This window comes from Pseudophryne corroboree, chromosome 11, assembly GCF_028390025.1.
Source record: "Pseudophryne corroboree isolate aPseCor3 chromosome 11, aPseCor3.hap2, whole genome shotgun sequence".
Lineage (NCBI taxonomy): Eukaryota > Metazoa > Chordata > Amphibia > Anura > Myobatrachidae > Pseudophryne > Pseudophryne corroboree.
This window is the reverse complement of record NC_086454.1, coordinates 342,405,760-342,423,458: the sequence shown is the minus strand read 5'-3', so window position 1 is coordinate 342,423,458 and position 17,699 is coordinate 342,405,760. Positions and strand designations below refer to the sequence as shown.

Below are 17,699 nucleotides of genomic sequence, written 5' to 3'. Positions count from 1 at the left end.
CATGTTTTGGATTCAATATAAGTCCCTCCCACAGTGATTTGGGCATCATTTCCGGTCATAGCACACATCCACTAGACTGCCAGGGCATTATAGCAATATTTATTATAAGGACCATTACTGATGCAATACAGGCAGCCCAGAGTTCCTCTTAAGGGCAGTATTATTTTTTTTTTAAATGCCATTATTTAATTAACCCTTTATTGGTGCACAGTCACACTGGTGCTGTAACTGCCCGCAGTGCTTCCCTGAGCTCTAAAATACAGGGGCAGTATTAACTCTTGGTGCACACTGGTGTTTTTTTATGTACTGCTCACAGTGCTGCCTAGAGCTCCCAATACAAGGCACCACTAACCCTTTACGGGTACACCCTGGTGCTGTACCTGCCCACAGTGCAGCTCTGCCATTAACCCTTGGTGCACACTTGTTTTTTTTTGTGTCACTGCCTGCAGTGCAGCATTAATGACAAACCAAGCACTTCAGCAACAAAACTGTTCATACCTGTTGCTGAGGTGCTTGGTTTGTTAAACTGTTCTTGTCCTTTTTAATATCCCACATAAGGGTAACCCTCTATTCTATAAGTAATACTTTGAAATTTTTACCAGGATATGGTTCTTCTGGAACCCTCCCCAGCAATGGTCGCCGCACATGAATGGTCAGTAGACCACTCGTGCAGTAGCGCTGGGGATCCAGCTAGAAGCATGTAGAGACTGCTGAGGTGGCCACATTACTCCCATACATATTGCAGCGATGGGCTCCTTTCCCTGTACGTGCTATTGGATACATTCTAGAAGTATTATCATATATTGCAATGCAATTTTGGACACTAATTTAGCTATGTTCACCTCTCCTAGAAGCCCTCCACTGGCTCCCCTCCACTTTAGAACTCAATTCAAACTGCTCACACTCACTTACAAAGCCCACACCCATTCCTGTCCTATTTACATCTGACTTCATCTCCCCTCATATTACCCCCCCCCCCCCCCACAAATGCACACCACCACTCATGCCTACTGATTACTTTCTCCCACTCCCACCTCCAAGACTTTCCCCAGGCTGCTCCCTACCTCTCCCCATCAGACTCTCAACCTCTCTACAAAACTTCAAACAGGCTCTCAAGACCCATTTCTTCATCAAAGCCTTCCAGCACTCATCCCAACCCTCTGTGGCATGCTTACGGTCTACCCCATCTGTGTCACCACTGTCTGTCTGTCCCTCCCATATAGAGTGTAAGCTCTTATGAGCAGGGCCCTCTCCCCTCACTTTTCCTTCTCTCACTTATACCATCATCTCCTCCCCACTCTTTCAACGGCACCAAACCTTTAGGATTTGCTGCCCTACTCTCTGAGTATTATGACAGCGGACGCAGGGATGGGTATAAACCTTGTCCATGTCCTGCAATGCGCTGTGCTGTATCGCACCTGTTCTTGTTTTGTTGATATAGTTTCTGTTTGTGTTTATAATGCACTGTGGAACCCTCGTGATGCTATATATATATATATATATATATATATATATATATATATATAATAATAATACAGTACATTTCCTGTCTGTGTCCAGGTGATGGTGTTTATACATGGAGGCAGCTTTTTGATGGGAGCGGCGCAGATGTACGAGGGCTATGCGTTGAGCGCCTATGAAAATGTTATTGTTGTCTCCATCCAGTATCGGCTGGGGATCATGGGTTTCCTCAGGTAATTCTTATATTGCATGTAACACGCAAATGACATAACTGTTACATGAGTATTCACTGTTTCTCCGGCAGGGTCCACAGGTTATCCACAGGATAACAATGGGATATGATGGAGCAACAGTGGATTGGCACCAAATGATCACAAGCTTTCAGTCCTCCCAGGATGCAACGGGCCTGTCCTTATATCCCCGCCCACTGGCTCAGGCAAATCATTTTTTTTGTTTGGTGCGGCAGGAGCCGGACCATGGTCACAGGGCTGCTGTAAAAAGTTAGAGAATGGCAGTCCTAAGCTTTCTTATTTTATTTTTATAGTCTTATTATGTTTTGAGTGATCTTTCCTAACAGCGTCTTACACGCATATTGGAAAGAGTCTCTCCAACAACTCTCCGCCGGGTCGCAACAACGCTTACCCACGGTACAAGTGCTGTCTCAACGGACGTCTGTGTCAGATATACTAGCAGGTCCAGCAGACATGACCAGGCTGTGGCCGGAGCATGGGGAGAAGGTAAGGCATCGGTTCCACTTAGAAGCGGAATAACGGACACAGCCGCACTGTATTGAGAGGAGACTACCAAACAGTAGCTGACGTGCCGCCACCACGGGTGCTACAGCGCTAGGCTTTAGGGATTATAAGGCACCAGGATTAGCATGAGGCTGCGATCCCTAGGGTTGATGTCAGCGGTGGGGAGTCAGACGCTCTCCTGGTCACCCCTCCCCCCAGTTCATGTCCAGTTTTCGTCGGTCTACCGCCATGAACTGATTGCCTCACTTCCGTCTCAGACGCTACCACGAGGGGTCTTGGTCGCAGCACAGGCCGCTGCGTCTGTGTACACTAAGCGCTACCGTGAGTAGCCCCGGTCGCAGTACAGGCGTCTGTATGATCGGTGCGTCTGTGTTCACTAAAAGTTCCCGGAGCGGCAGTGTACACTAGTAGCATCTGGATCCACTCAGCGTTCGCTAACATATTGATCGATCCTGGAAGTGGGGTGAGTCTCCCTGTATCCCACTCTACTGAGTATGGGTTATACAGCACTAAATTTCTATCTTCTTTTTGCAGTATGAATAGTTAAGTTTAGTGCCTATTGCATATGAGTCTGTGTACATTACTGTGGTTTTCTTCGCAATGCGTCTGAATACGTTAAAAATCTGTATAGAACAGAATTCAGTAATATGTACTCCTACATACTTTGAAATGTGTTTGTAGTTGATAATATGCTCATATGACTAATATATATATATATATATATATATAACATGTGACTGACTGCTAGTGTGATTGCTGACTTTATATATGTTTGTCAGTGGTTTCTTCTGAGCTTCAATGCTGGTGCATGGGATGGAGTCAGATTGATATCACTTTAAAGTGGTTACAGTCACATATTGGTGGTCATTCCGAGTTGATCGCTAGCTGATTTCGTTCGCAGCGATCAGGCAAAAAAAAAAGGCAATTCTGCGCATGCATATCGGGCGCACTACGCATGCGCTATGAACTTTCAGGAAAGCCATTGCAGTTTCACACAAGGTCTAGAGACGCTTTTCAATCGCACTGCTGGCCGCAGAGTGATTGACAGGAACTGGGTGTTTCTGGGAGGTAACTGACCGTTTTCGGGGAGTGTGTGGAAAAAGGAAGGCATGTCAGATACAAACGCAGGCGTGCCTGGGGTAACTCAGGCGTGGCTGGCCGAACACGGCGTGTTCATGACGTCAAAACAGGAACTAAATAGTCTGCAGTGATCGCAAGCTAGGAGTAGGTCTGGAGCTGCTCAGAAACTGCACAATCTTTTTTTGTAGCAGCTCTGCGATCCTTTCGTTCGAACTTCTGCTAAGCTAAGATACACTCCCAGAGGGCGGCGGCTTAGCATTTGCATGGCTGCTAAAAGCAGCTAGTGAGCGAATAACTCGGAATGAGGGCCCTTGTGTAGTACACTGTGAAAAGCTGATTATTTATCATGTCTAAGAGCGGCAAAGGTGACGAGGTTACATTAACAGTAACACCAACACTCATAACATGTTTGTCCTGCAAAGTGGGATTACCCTCTCAGGATCTGGCACATGATGGGTTATGTACAAATTGTTTTGCATTTCAATGTATTACAAGGCAGGTCCCTGTTCAACGGCAGGTAGATCCACCTTGGGCTATGTTTGCACAGACCTTGTCCAGTATAGCTGAATGGGAAATCCCTACAGCTTCAATACCAGGAGTAGGGTACACTATTAACCCATACATGCAGCTCCTTTCTTATGGTATAGCCCCAACAGCTTCTCCAAGGAAGCAAGCTGATAAACCAAGTGTAAATATATCATCAAATTCACAGGCTACACAGGATGATACATCAGATGATGATAGCTCTATATACTCTGCTTCAGCATATGAAGAACAGGTAGAGGGTATCAGCTCAGAGGATATAGCTGAATTAATTGGAGCAATGAAGGCTATTCTGTCCTTAGAGGATTCAGTAGAGCCGGTGTTAAAAACTAAGGCACCTGTGTTTAAACGTCCCAAAATAATTAGGGTCGAGCTTCCAGGGTAAGATCAGCTGACTGAAATCATGGAGGAAGCTTGGGCTACACCCAATAAAAAAATATAGAATTCCAAAAAAATGGGGACTGTTTAAAAAGAGAACTGCCTCTTAAGGTAGATACGCATGTCATTCGATTAGTGAAAATCTATATTGCCTTTACCGTCAACATCATTAAATGAGGTGACAGACAGAAGAGTGGATGGGTTTTTGAAAACCTTATTTTCTCTGTTGGGGCAGTCATAAGGCCAGCCATGGCTTCAGCCTGGAAGGCAAAGGCGGTAGCTGAATGGGCTGACGTACTGGAAGACGGGCTTTCGGCACCTACTAGGGAGCAGGAATCCCATATAGCTCACATGAAGCAGGCTGTGGTATTCTTAGAGAAAGCGGCAATAGATATGGGTACTATTGCTTCCAAAGCGTCAGCCTTAACAGTAGCTGCTCGCAGAGCAATTTGGCCACGTACATGGAAAGCTGATTCAGAATCGAAGAAGGTTCTGGAATCGTTGCCTTTTGTTGGGAATATTCTGTTTGGTAAGGAATTGACAGATATTCTGGAGTCAGAAGCAGAATCCAAGAAAGTCAGGTTTCCTGCCAATTATAACCCCAGGCCTAGGGGTTCTGTTTTTCGGCCATTTTGGTCGCAAGGAAAAACAAAAGGAAAAAGCAAATCTAAGCAGCCCCAATACAATAAATTGGGTAAGGCAAAGAAGCAATGAGCCACCAGAGGGCCAGCTTCCAAACAAGAACATAAGCCATCAGCCTGATGGTGCGGGCCTCCGCCTGGGAGACTCCAGGGTAGGGGGCCAACTTCTTCAGTTTGCACATATATGGCAGCAGTCAACAACAAATGTTTGGGTGCAAGAATCAGTGTCTCTGGGTTATGTTTTCCCTTTCAAGAAGCAGCCTCCTCCAAGATTTTTCTGCACCAGTCCATCTCGAATAGAGATAGGCCAGAGCTCTGCAAGAAGCAGTTCAGAAATTGCTTCAGTCAGGAGTAATTATTCCAGTACCCTCTGCACAACGGTGACAGGGTTTTTACTCCAACCTATTTTTGGTTCAGAAGCCAAATGGGTCGTTCCAGCCCATTCTCAATCTCAAAATGTTAAACAAATACATTTGGGTACCACGGTTCCACATGGAGACGTTACGCACCTTAGTTTTGGCCATGGAACCAGGGGTTTACATGGTATCTCTGGATATACAGGATGCGTACCTGCATGTTCCTATAGCATGGTCTCATCAGTGTTACCTCAGGTTCGCCATCCTCCAGCAACATTTTCAGTTCCAGGCATTACCCTTTGGGTTAGCCACAGCTCCCAGAGTATTTACCAAGATTATGGTGGTTATGGCAGCTTATCTCTGCAAGCAGGGGATAAGAATTTTTCCATACCTCGACGATCTGTTAATCCTGGGAAAATCCTAGGAACTGCTCTTGAGCCATCTCCAACAGACAATAACTTGTCTACAGAACCACGGATGGCTCATAAATTGGGCAAAGTCATCTCTGATTCCGTCACAATGGATGATTCCCTTGGGGGCTGTATTGGATTCAAGTCTGCAGAAAATATTCTTACCTCGGAACAAAATATCCAAGGTGCAGTTAATGACTCAGGAGTTGTTACCCAGTCAAACAATATCAATTCACCCAGCGATGTGGCTGATGGGTTTGATGGTGTCAACATTCGACATGGTGGAGTATGCACAATTCCACTCAAGACCTCTGCAGCGTCTGATTCTGGCCAGATGGAATGGAGTACATCAGACAATAAAGAAATAGACAATGGTACTTCCAGTAAAGGTAAAAAGGTCATTAGCCTGGTGGCTACACACATCCCCTCTAGACAAGGGGAGACACTTTTGGATATCAGATTGGGAGATCCTGACAACAGATGCCAGTGTTCAGGGCTGGGGAGCAGTGTCCGGAAAATTATGGTTCCAGAGACGGTGGACCACAGAAGAAAGTTGCCTACCAATAAACCTGTTGGAACTTCGTGCCATATGCAGGCAGGGCCGGCTCCAGGGTTTGCAGCGCCCCGGGCGGGCAATAGGGGCGTGGCTGAAATGATGGCAGTGCCGGTTTCAGGGCTTCTGGCGCCCAGAGCGGCATTAGGGGCGTGGCTTCATACAGGGGGCGTGGTCATTTACGCCCCCTGTACAGACTGAAATGATGTACGGTGCGCGATGACGTCATCGCGCACCGCACAACAAAGGTCCTCTCCACAAAGGGAAACTAGACGCTACGCGTCTTGTTCCCTTCGTGGAGAGGACCTTTGCTGTGCGGTGCGCGATGATGTCATTGCGCACCGCACAGTAAAGGTCCTCTACACGAGGGGAAACTAGATGCTACGCGTCTAGTTCCCTTCACGGCGGGGGGCAGCGGCAGCGGGCAGCGGGGGGCACAGCACTGACAGCAGCAGCGGATCTTGCCTCCGGAAGGCGGCGCCCCGGGCAAAAGTCCTGCTTGCCCATGGCAAGATCCGCTACTGTATACAGGGCACTGATTCAGGCAAAGGACACTCTGCAAGGAAAACCAGTCCAGATCTGCTCGGACAATGCAACGGCAGTAGAGTACCTCAACCACCAGGGAGGAACTCACAGCCAAAAAGCAATGAAGGAGGTAAGTCACATACTAAGGTGGGCAGAACTTCATCTTCCAGCATTGTCCGCAGTGTTCGCTCCGGGAGTCCTAAACTGGGAAGCGGACTTTAAGTCGACACACCATTCAAGCAAGCGAATGGCGCTCTAAACCCAGAGGTCTTCCAGACTCTAGTAGACAAGTGGGGTTTGCCAGAGATAGATGTCATGGCGTCCCGTCTGAACAACAAGGTACCCGCATACGGGTCAAGAACAAAGGATCCCAGAGCGATCTTTGTGGATGCTTTTTCGGTGAAATGGGACTTTCATCTGGCGTATCTGTTTCCTCCGATCATCCTGCTACCCAGGGTGGTGAGGAAAATAAAGCAAGCAAAGGGTGCCGTGATTTTAATAGCTCCGGCTTGACCCAGAAGGCATTGGTACATAGATCTGCAGAGGATGTCGATGGATGCCCCAATTCTGCTCCATCAACGTGCAGATCTACTGATGCAGGGTCCTTGTTATCACAGGCATCTGGATCGACTGTCTTTGACGGCGTGGCTGTTGAAACCTCTAGAGGCTTTTGCAGAGCCGGCCCTAACCAATGTGATGCCCTAGGCAAAATTGTGGCTGGTGCCCCCTAGCACCACGGCTGGTTCCGTATTATATTTAAGAGCGTTGTCATGTAAATCTCCTTTTCTGATTTTTTTTATCCAGATAAAGCAGTTCTCAGAACTACTGTAGGTCTCGTTATCTTCCTAAGGTGGTATCTAAATTCCACCTTAATGAAGAAATTGTAGTCCCGGCTTTTCAGGTATCGGGACTTTCTGCGGGAGAAGCGTCGCTGGACGTAGTCCGGGCATTAAGAATCTATGTGGATCATACCAGTGCCATCAGAAAGACAGATTCTCTCTTCATTCTCTATGGATTTCACAAGAGGGGATGGCCTGCTACTAAACAGACGCTAGCAAGTGTCACTGACCTGGGTTGAGAGTGTTGAGAACTCGGGGGTTCTTCCGGTGATCTGGAAGAGGAACCACAGTTGGGCCGGAATAGAGATGGCCGGATATAGGTCTTCCTCATGCAGAACTAAGCAGCAACCAAAGTTCGTGATTGATGCTGGAGATTCACAGAGTGACAAGAACTTAAGAGCGATGCTGAAGAACACTGTAAGACAAGGACTTGTGAGCGATGCTGAAGAGCACTGAGTGACGAAGGACTTGTGAGCGATGCTGAAGAGCACTGAGTGACAAAGGACTTGTGAGTGATGCTGAAGAGCACTGAGTGACAAAGGACTTGTGAGCGATGCTGAAGCACACTGAGTGGTGAGAGGCTTGTGAGCGATGCTGAAGCACACTGAGTGGTGAGAGGCTTGTGAGCGATGCTGAAGCACACTGAACGCTGGGAGCACTGGAGTCTTTATGCAGAGAGATACACTGGATGCTGGGAACACTGGAGACTGTACAGCAGGAAGGTACGCTGAATGCTGGAAGTACAGGAGACTGTACAGCAGAAAGGCACACTGAATGCTGGGAGCACAGGATTCCAAACAGCAGAGAGACACACTGCAACAGGAGCACTGGAGTTCACTTCTAAGAAGAGACGATACTCAGGCACCGGGCTCTGTCCGGTGTCCACTTTAGAATTCCCCGCTTTCCTCTGATTGGTGGAGGGGAGCCGGTGACATCACCCGCCCACTACACCCACGTGAACGCTGGGTGTAATGGTGGCACCCATACTCTGGTGGAAACCTCCGGGACCCGGCGACCACCGGAGGCAGAGACCGCCAGGAGGACCAGCGGACACGCAGGGGTAAGCGCGGCGGCCGCTGCCCCTGGCATGTGACAGTACCCCCTTCTCCAGGAGTGGCCCCCGGACACTTCCCTTCGTTGGGTGTTTGGAATGGAAAATCCGAACTAGCCGAGGAGCAGTGACTTCGGAAGCCTTTACCCAACTTCTCTCCTCAGGACCATAACCTTTCCACTCTACCAGATATTGAAGATTCTTGTGGTAGTAACGAGAGTCGAGAATCATTTTAATCTTAAATTCTGTTCCAACCTCGGTCTCCACCGAGACTGGACTAGGGGACTCTGAATGAAAACGATTTAGAATGAGAGGCCGAAGGAGTGAAACATGGAAAGCATTTGGTACCCGAAAGTGAGAGGGCAGACCCAATTTGCAGACAACAGGATTCAGGACTTGCAAAACAGGGTAAGGACCGATGAACCTTGGAGCAAATTTCATAGCGGGTACTTTGAGACGAAGATTGCGGGTGGAGAGCCACACCCTGTCGCCAACCTTGTATTGAGGAGCTGCCCGTCGTCTTTTGTCCGCAAAGAATTTGTAACGGACGGAGATTTTCTTGAGATTAGCATGAACCTTACTCCAGACTTGACTGAAATGCCGTAGAGTAGAAGTCACAGCAGGAACATCCTCAGAAGGAAGGAGTGGTAACTCCGGAACTCGTGGGTGGAATCCATAGTTGATGAAGAATGGGGACTCGCCAGTGGAAGAGAGATACAGATGATTATGGGCAAACTCGGCCCAGGGTAACAGCTCCACCCAGTCGTCCTGTGAAGGAGAGAGATAAACACGGAGAAAAGTCTCTAAATCCTGGTTGACACGTTCGGTCTGCTTATTAGTTTGTGGATGGTAAGCAGACGAGAACTTGAGTTTTATTTGTAAGGCCGAGCAGAGAGCCCTCCAAAACCTTGCAGTGAATTGTACCCCTCGATCAGAGACTACTTCCTGAGGTAACCCGTGCAAGCGAAAGTGTTCTCGGATAAATAGTAGAGCCAATTTGGGAGCCGTTGGTATACCTGTCAACGGAACGAAATGTGCCATTTTTGAAAAGTGATCAATAATCACCCAGATGGTATTGCAACCCTTGGAGAGGGGTAACTCGGTAATGAAGTCCATAGAAATATGGGTCCAGGGTTTCCTAGGAATGAACAGTGGACGAAGCAATCCAGCAGGAGGCAGACGAGGAGTTTTGTGCTTGGCACATTGAGGACAAGAGTTAACATAATCTTGTATATCCCTCCTCATGGTGTTCCACCAATATGACCTTCGCAGAAATTCGAACATTTTTTGGACTCCTGGGTGACCGGAGAACTTGGAGATATGGGCCCACTGCAGTATCTTTGGTCTAAATTCAACTGGTACAGACATTCTCCCAGGAGGAGGACCTAGAGAAGTGGGAGCTGTGGAAATGGAAACTGGACTGAGAATTAAACTCTTCTCAAAGGAATTCTCTTCATCTGAGGCCGTTAGGGAACGGGACAGAGCGTCAGCTTTAGCATTGAGAGTCCCGGCCCGGTACTTAATTACAAACGAGAACCGAGTGAAGAAGAGCACCCATCTAGCTTGACGGGGGTTCAAGCATTGGGCAGTTTTGATGTACAACAAGTTCTTGTGATCGGTGTAAATAGTAATTAGATGTTTAGCACCTTCCAATAAATATCTCCATTCTTCCAAGGCGGATTTTATTGCCAAAAGTTCCTGATTTCCAATAGTGTAGTTCCGTTCAGCAGGGGCGAACTTACGAGAATGGAAACCACATGGATGCAACTTCCCATCAGAAGAGTACTGTGAAAGAACGGCTCCGACGCCGACTGAGGAGGCATAGACTTCCAAGAAGAATGGTTCTGTGAAATTTGGCTGTTTGAGTACCGGGGCTGACATAAAAGCTGATTTCAACCGGGCAAACGCTACTATGGCTTTGGAAGACCACAGACTTGGATCGGACCCCTTTTTGGTCAATGCAGTAATGGGTGCAACAATGGTGGAGAATCCCTTAATGAATTTCCTGTAGTAATTCGCAAAGCCCAGGAATCTTTGTACTGCTTTCAGAGAGAGAGGCTGAGTCCAATCCTGAATGGCCGTGAGTTTTTCCGGATCCATGTGAAGCTCCGTACCTGAGAAACGGAATTGAAGGGACCTCAAAGGTACATTTGGAAATTTTGCCGTAGAGACGATTCCTTCGTAGACTGAGAAGTACCTCTTTGACCTGTACTCTGTGCTCCGCAAGATTCTTGGAAAATATCAGAATGTCATCCAAATACACCACTATGCTTTGGTATAACATATCTCGGAAGATTTCGTTTACGAATCCCTGGAAATGGCTGGAGCATTGCTGAGGCCGAACGGCATTACCAGATATTCGTAATGCCCGTCCCTGGTATTGAAGGCAGTCTTCCATTTGTCCCCCTGTCGGATGCGTATTAGATTATAGGCTCCTCTCAAGTCGAGCTTCGTAAAAACGTGGGCTCCACGAACCCTATCAAATAGCTCTGTGATTAGCGGCAAGGGGTATTTATTCTTAATGGTGATATCGTTTAAGCCATGATAATCGATACATGGTCTTAACCCCCTGTCCTTCTTCACGAAAAAGAAACCTGCTCCAGCCGGGGAGGTAGAGGGGCGGATGAACCCTTTAAGAAGATTAGATTTAAAATATTCCGACATAGCTTGGGTCTCAGGTAATGACAAGGGATACGTGCGACCCCGGGGTGGCATCTTCCCTGGGATAAGCTCATTGGGACAGTTCCAGGGTCTATGGGGTGGCAACTGATCAGCCGCCTGCTCAGAGAACACATCTGTGAACTCCCGATAGGTCTCCGGAATGAGCTCTTCATCCGACCTGGAAGATGCACGGAGCGGGTAAACGGGTTTGAGGCAACTAGAAGGCCAAAACGAACTCCAGGACAATATTTGTGACTACTTCCAGTCGACGTGAGAGTTATGAGTATTGAGCCAAAGCAACCCGAGAACAAGATCGTGAGGCATCTCCGGAATCACTAGAAACTCCAAATCTTCTTGATGTAGAGCTCCGACCTGTAGCTTGGTTGGCTTTGTGCGACTTGTGATAAGACCATTGGTTATTTTGGTACCGTTGATAGCAGTCAACGTAATAGGTCGTTTGATAGGCTGCAGCTTTAAACCCAGCCTCTGAACACAAGAAAGAGAAACAAAATTCCCTGCAGCCCCAGAGTCCAGTAGGGCATTAAAAGGTTTGGCAACTGACTCGGAAAACAGAGACACGGAGAGTAGACAATCCACAGTCGGAGAAGATTTGGACGTGACCCCCAACTTGACTCCTCCGGAACAAGCTAGGCCTGCCCGTTTCCCGGACGGGATTTACAGAACTTGATTAAGTGATCCGCGGCTCCACAACAGAGGCAGAGTTTACCCTCTCGACGGCGCTGTCGTTCCTCCGGAGACAGTCGGGATCGGTTAATTTGCATAGGTTCGTCCGGACTCGGTACAGCCACTTGCTTAGGAGGAGGGAGCTGAAACCTGGACCGATCCGACCGACTACGTTCGCCACCACGCTCCTGCATGCGAAGGTCCACCTTGACGCAAAGTGAGATCAACTCTTCTAGTGGATCCGGCAGATCCCTAGTGACCAGCTCATCCTTCAGACTGTCAGAGAGCCCGTTCCAGAAGGCGGCCCTGAGGGCGTAATTATTCCAGCGTAGTTCTGAGGCAATGGTCTGGAAATGAACAACGTACTGTCCCACGGGATGGGTGCCTTGACGGACACGGAGCAAGTCTGAAGAAGCGGCGGTCACCCTGCCGGGCTCATCGAAAATTCTTCGGAAGGACGCGATGAAATTGGTGTAATTGGAAACCAATGGGTCAGATCGTTCCCATAATGGAGACACCCAATCCAACGCTGAACCTTCAAGCAAGGAAATAATGTATGCCACTTTGGACCAATCCGTGGGGAAATTGTGTGAGAGAAGTTCAAAGTGCACCTCGCACTGATTTAGAAATTTGCGGCAATTCTTTGGATTCCCATTATAGCGAGAGGGAGTAGGGAGTTGAAGGCGTGACCCGATTCCAGCCGAGGGTTGGACATTAGGGGAAACGGCTACTGGAGCGGATACCGGAGCAGGAGCCGGAACTACTGAAGCCAGAGATGCTTGAATTTGATCCAGACGGCCAGACAATTCCTGGAGATACTGCATCACCTGGCCCTGTGCCGCCTCCTGACTCTGAACTCGGGAAGCCACATTTTGGATGGCGCTTGACTCTGTGTTCCGATCCCCCGGGTCCATTAGGCCTGAGTATACTGTCACTGACCTGGGTTGAGAGTGTTGAGAACTCGGGGGTTCTTCCGGTGATCGGGAAGAGGAACCACAGTTGGGCCAGAATAGAGATGGCCGGATATAGGTCTTCCTCATGCAGAACTAAGCAGCAACCAAAGTTCGTGATTGATGCTGGAGATTCACAGAGTGACAAGAACTTGAGAGCGATGCTGAAGAACACTGTAAGACAAGGACTTGTGAGCGATGCTGAAGAGCACTGAGTGACAAAGGACTTGTGAGCGATGCTGAAGAGCACTGAGTGACAAAGGACTTGTGAGCGATGCTGAAGAGCACTGAGTGACAATGGACTTGTGAGCGATGCTGAAGAGCACTGAGTGACAAAGGACTTGTGAGCGATGCTGAGGAGCACTGAGTGACAAAGGACTTGTGAGCGATGCTGAAGCACACTGAGTGGTGAGAGGCTTGTGAGCGATGCTGAAGCACACTGAGTGGTGAGTGGCTTGTGAGCGATGGGTCTTCCTTATGCAGAACTAAGCAGCAACCAAAGTTTGTGATTGATGCTGGAGATTCACAGAGTGACAAGAACTTGAGAGCGATGCTGAAGAACACTGTAAGACAAGGACTTGTGAGCAATGCTGAAGAGCACTGAGTGACAAAGGACTTGTGAGCGATGCTGAAGAGCACTGAGTGACAAAGGACTTGTGAGCGATGCTGAAGAGCACTGAGTGACAATGGACTTGTGAGCGATGCTGAAGAGCACTGAGTGACAAAGGACTTGTGAGCGATGCTGAAGCACAATGAGTGGGGAGAGGCTTGTGAGCGATGCTAAAGCACGCTGAACGCTGGGAGCACTGGAGTCTGTATGCAGAGAGATACACTGGATGCTGGGAACACTGGAGACTGTACAGCAGGAAGGTACGCTGAATGCTGGAAGTACAGGAGACTGTACAGCAGAAAGGCACAATGAATGCTGGGAGCACAGGATTCCAAACAGCAGAGAGACACACTGCAACAGGAGCACTGGAGTTCACTTCTAAGAAGAGACGATACTCAGGCACCGGGCTCTGTCCGGCGTCCACTTTTGTGTTCCCCGCCTTCCTCTGATTGGCGGAGGGGAGCCGGTGACGTCACCCGCCCACTACACCCACGTGAACGCTGGGTGTAATGGCGGCGCCCATACTCCGGGGAACCGCCGGGTGCAGAGCCAGCCAGACACCGGGACCAGGCGACCACCGGAGGCAGGGACTGCCAGGAGGACCAGCAGACACGCAGGGGTAAGCGCGGCGGCCGCTGCCCCTGGCGTGTGACAGCAAGATGGCTTCGAATGACGATTTCAGAAGCTTATTCTCAAGCTGATCTCCCTGTTCCGGCTAATGTCTCTGCTCACTCTACACCAGTGGTTTCCAAACTTTTTGAATCACGGCGCCCTAGAATATCAGATTTTTCATGGCACCCCTAGGCCAAAAATGTCTTATAGAGAAATTAAGAAAAAAATATTACATTAAGTAGATCGCGTTTATATGTCATCCTTAGGGTCAGGTGTGTGATGAGGGACAAGATTTGCTTCTGTTTGACCACATATTTTATGACTGGCAGCCACCAGCACTGGTTTTGCCTATTATATTGACCATGAATAATTTGAATTGGTCCTGGATCACCAACCCAGGGCACCCCTGCAAGTGTCCCGAGGCACCCCAGGGAGCCACGGCACACAGTTTGGGAACCTCTGCTCTACACGTAAGGTAGGTCCTTCATGGGGAGCACAACATGGTGCTTCAGCAGAACAGATATGTAAGGCAGCCACATGATCTTCCATTAACACATTCATTAGACATTTATGGCTTGGATACTATTGCCTCTCATGACGCTGAATTCGGGCGTAAGGTTCTCCTGTCTAATCAGGAGCGTCCCCACCACTAAAAATTGCTTTTGGAAATCCCATTGTTATCCTGTGGATAACCTGTGGACCCTGCCAGAGAAATATACGTTATGGTAAGAACTTACCGTTGATAACGGTATTTCTCCTATGTCCACAGGTTTCCCCAGGGATCCCACCCTGACGCACCTGATTTGAGGGGTGTGCATGTGTGTTTTTCTGACCTGAATAGGGTTCTACATAATGCTCCTGCCTAAATGCTTTGGAATCTAACTGATTTGCCTGAGCCAGTGGATATATGGACTGGCCCATTGCATCCTGAGAGGACTGAAAGCTTGTGATCATTTGGTGCCAATCCGCTGTCGCTCCATCATGTCCCATTGTTATCCTGAGGAAACCTGTGGACATAGGAGAAATACCGTTATCAACAGTAAGTTCTTACCATAATGTATATTTTTTGTACAGTGCCATCAAATTCTGCAGATTAAAAAAAATAGCAACTGCGCATTGTATGCAGATGAGGTGTAGACGTGAGGCAGAGAGCCTTGCTCCTGAGAGCCTACAATCTAGTGGCAGAAGTCCACAGACTAGAGGAAAGCAGAAGCCTTGGGGGATCCCAACAGATACAGGAAGCCAAGGGGAGTCTGGCACTGGAGGAACAAGGAGACTGCAGTGCCATGAATGCCAAGGGAGGGGAAGCTGTGGCCTGCGCTGGAGGAACCTATTTAGTGTCTGGAGAGGAACCAGGATAGAGCAGTGCCATGAATGCCAAGGGAGGAGAGGCTGTGTCTGGCACTGGAGGAACCTATGTAGAGTCAGGAGAGGAACCAGGAAAGAGCAGTGCCCTGAATGCCAAAGGAGGGGAGGGTGTGATAGGCACTGGAGGACCCTATGTAGTGTCTGGAGAGGAACCAGGAGAGAGCAGTGTCCTGAATGCCAAGGGAGGGGAGAATGTGGTAGGCACTGGAGTACCCTATGTAGTGTCTGGAGAGGAACCAGGAGAGAGCAGTGTCCTGAATGCCAAAGGAGGGGAGGCTGTGACCGGAACTTGAGGAACCTATATAATGTCAGGAGAGGAACCAGGATAGAGCAGTACTATGAATGCCAAGGGAGGGGAGGCTGTGGCTGACTCTGGAGTAAATTGTGTAGAGTCAGGAGAGGAACTAGAAAAGGACAGTGCCATGAATGCCAAGGGAGGGTAGTCTGTGGCTGGCACTAGAAGAACCTATGTAGAGTCAGGAGAGGAACCAGGAGAGAGCAATGCCCTGAATGCTAAGGGAGGGGAAGCTGTAACCAGCACCGGAGGACCCTATGTAGAGTCAGGCGAGGAACCAGGAGAGAGCATTGCCATGAATGCCAAAGGAGGGGAGGCCGTAACCAGCACTGGAGGACCCTATATAGAGTCAGGAGAGTGCAGTGCCATGAATGCCAAGGGAGGGAAGGGTGTGGCCGGTGCTGGAGGACCCTATGTAGAGTCAGGAGAGGAACCAAGATGAAGCCGTGCCATGAATGCCAAGGGAGGAGAGGCTGTGGCTGGCACTGGAGGACCCTACGTATTGTCAGGAGAGGAACCAGGAGAGAGCAGTGTCCTGAATGCCAAGGGAGGGGAGGGTGTTGACAAAGCTGAAAGTTGCAGAGAGGTCACAGAGGGTGAGTAGGGAGAAGTGATTCTTCATCCTTAGCCGTGAATACCCAGACTAGAGAAATGTTTAGAAGTACTAACAAGGGTGACTTTTGGTTAATACTTCATGTTTGCATGCAGCATTATAATAATAAAGGGTAAATAACTGGACATGAATTTGTAAATGTTGCTACAGGTTTTAAAAAGAAGAGGTTTGAGGCTATTTTCTAATAACAATAGTTCTCAACACAAGTACCCCCAACAGGTCATGTTTTCTGGATGTCTTTAAACCTGCACAGGTGAAATAATATATGTGGGTCAGTAATTATCCCACCTACTTCCACATTCAGAAATCCTGAAAACATGACCTACTGTGGATGCTGGGTGGTTGGAGTTGAGATCTCCTGCTCTAATAGATAATCAGCTCTGTATATTGGTAAGAGGTGATGTAACGGACGGTGTTTCTCTGTCCTAGTTCTGGCGATGAGCAGTTACCGGGAAACTACGGATTCTTGGATCAGGTGGAGGCCCTCCGGTGGGTTCAGGGGAACATCGCAGATTTTGGAGGTGACCCCAACTCTGTCACGATATTTGGGGTGTCTGCTGGAGGAATGAGTGTCTCTGCACTGGTATGATGTATTAGTATCATATTTATATTGTATTCTCTCTATTTAGCCCACACAAGATGGCAGGTTGAAATTTAATGCTATAAGAAATGCCTCTAAGACTGCACATAACTGTATATATCACTGATGTGTGATATGGGATGATCTCTCCATGCTAAGACCTCACCCAGGTAATGTGATCAGTGTACAGCGCTAAGAATATTCAATATTTCCTTCTTGATTCTGAAAAGAATTACTGTTATTTAAAATTCTCACATGTTGTGTGTTTTCCATGTCTAGGTGGTATCTCCCTTAGCCAAAGGCTTATTCCACAGAGCCATTGCAGAGAGCGGAGTAGCCAACGTTCCAAGATTGATTGCCAACTCAGTAGAGGAAGTTATTTTTTTCAGAAATGTAAGTTTCTAATAATGGAAATAGCTGTTCTGTGGTTATCATGTAAATAACTGCAATCTTACACCAGCACAGACCTGGTCCTGCACCATATACATAAATATGTGTTTGTCTACTAGCAACAAGATCGCAAAAACCTGAGATCACTACTCTGTGCTGCTGGGGACCCTGCTCCTACCACTATATAACTCTCAGCCTGTGGCTTCCTGTATCAGTGTGACAGCAGCCTGACATCACTACTCTGTGCTGCTGGGGACCCTGCTCCTACCACTATATAACTCTCAGCCTGTGGCTTCCTGTATCAGTGTGACAGCAGCCTGACATCACTACTCTGTGCTGCTGGG

At 48.3% G+C, this 17,699-nt stretch overlaps 1 protein-coding gene across 2 annotated transcripts in view; it reads left to right on the top strand.

Moving 5' to 3' along the window:
- LOC134969752 (putative inactive carboxylesterase 4) overlaps positions 1-17,699 on the top strand; it is a 127,913-nt gene that overhangs the window by 41,758 nt on the left and 68,456 nt on the right. Inside the window, exons 4-7 of one of the 2 annotated variants that reach the window (XM_063945910.1) lie at positions 1,561-1,694; positions 16,815-16,906; positions 17,015-17,135; positions 17,245-17,332. In XM_063945910.1, the coding sequence (XP_063801980.1) occupies positions 1,561-1,694; positions 16,815-16,906; positions 17,015-17,043 (255 nt within the window). In that variant the 3' untranslated portion in view covers positions 17,044-17,135; positions 17,245-17,332. Of the gene's footprint in view, positions 1-1,560; positions 1,695-16,814; positions 16,969-17,014; positions 17,136-17,244; positions 17,359-17,699 lie in introns of those variants that run through there. The other variant, XM_063945909.1, reaches the window with a different exon arrangement.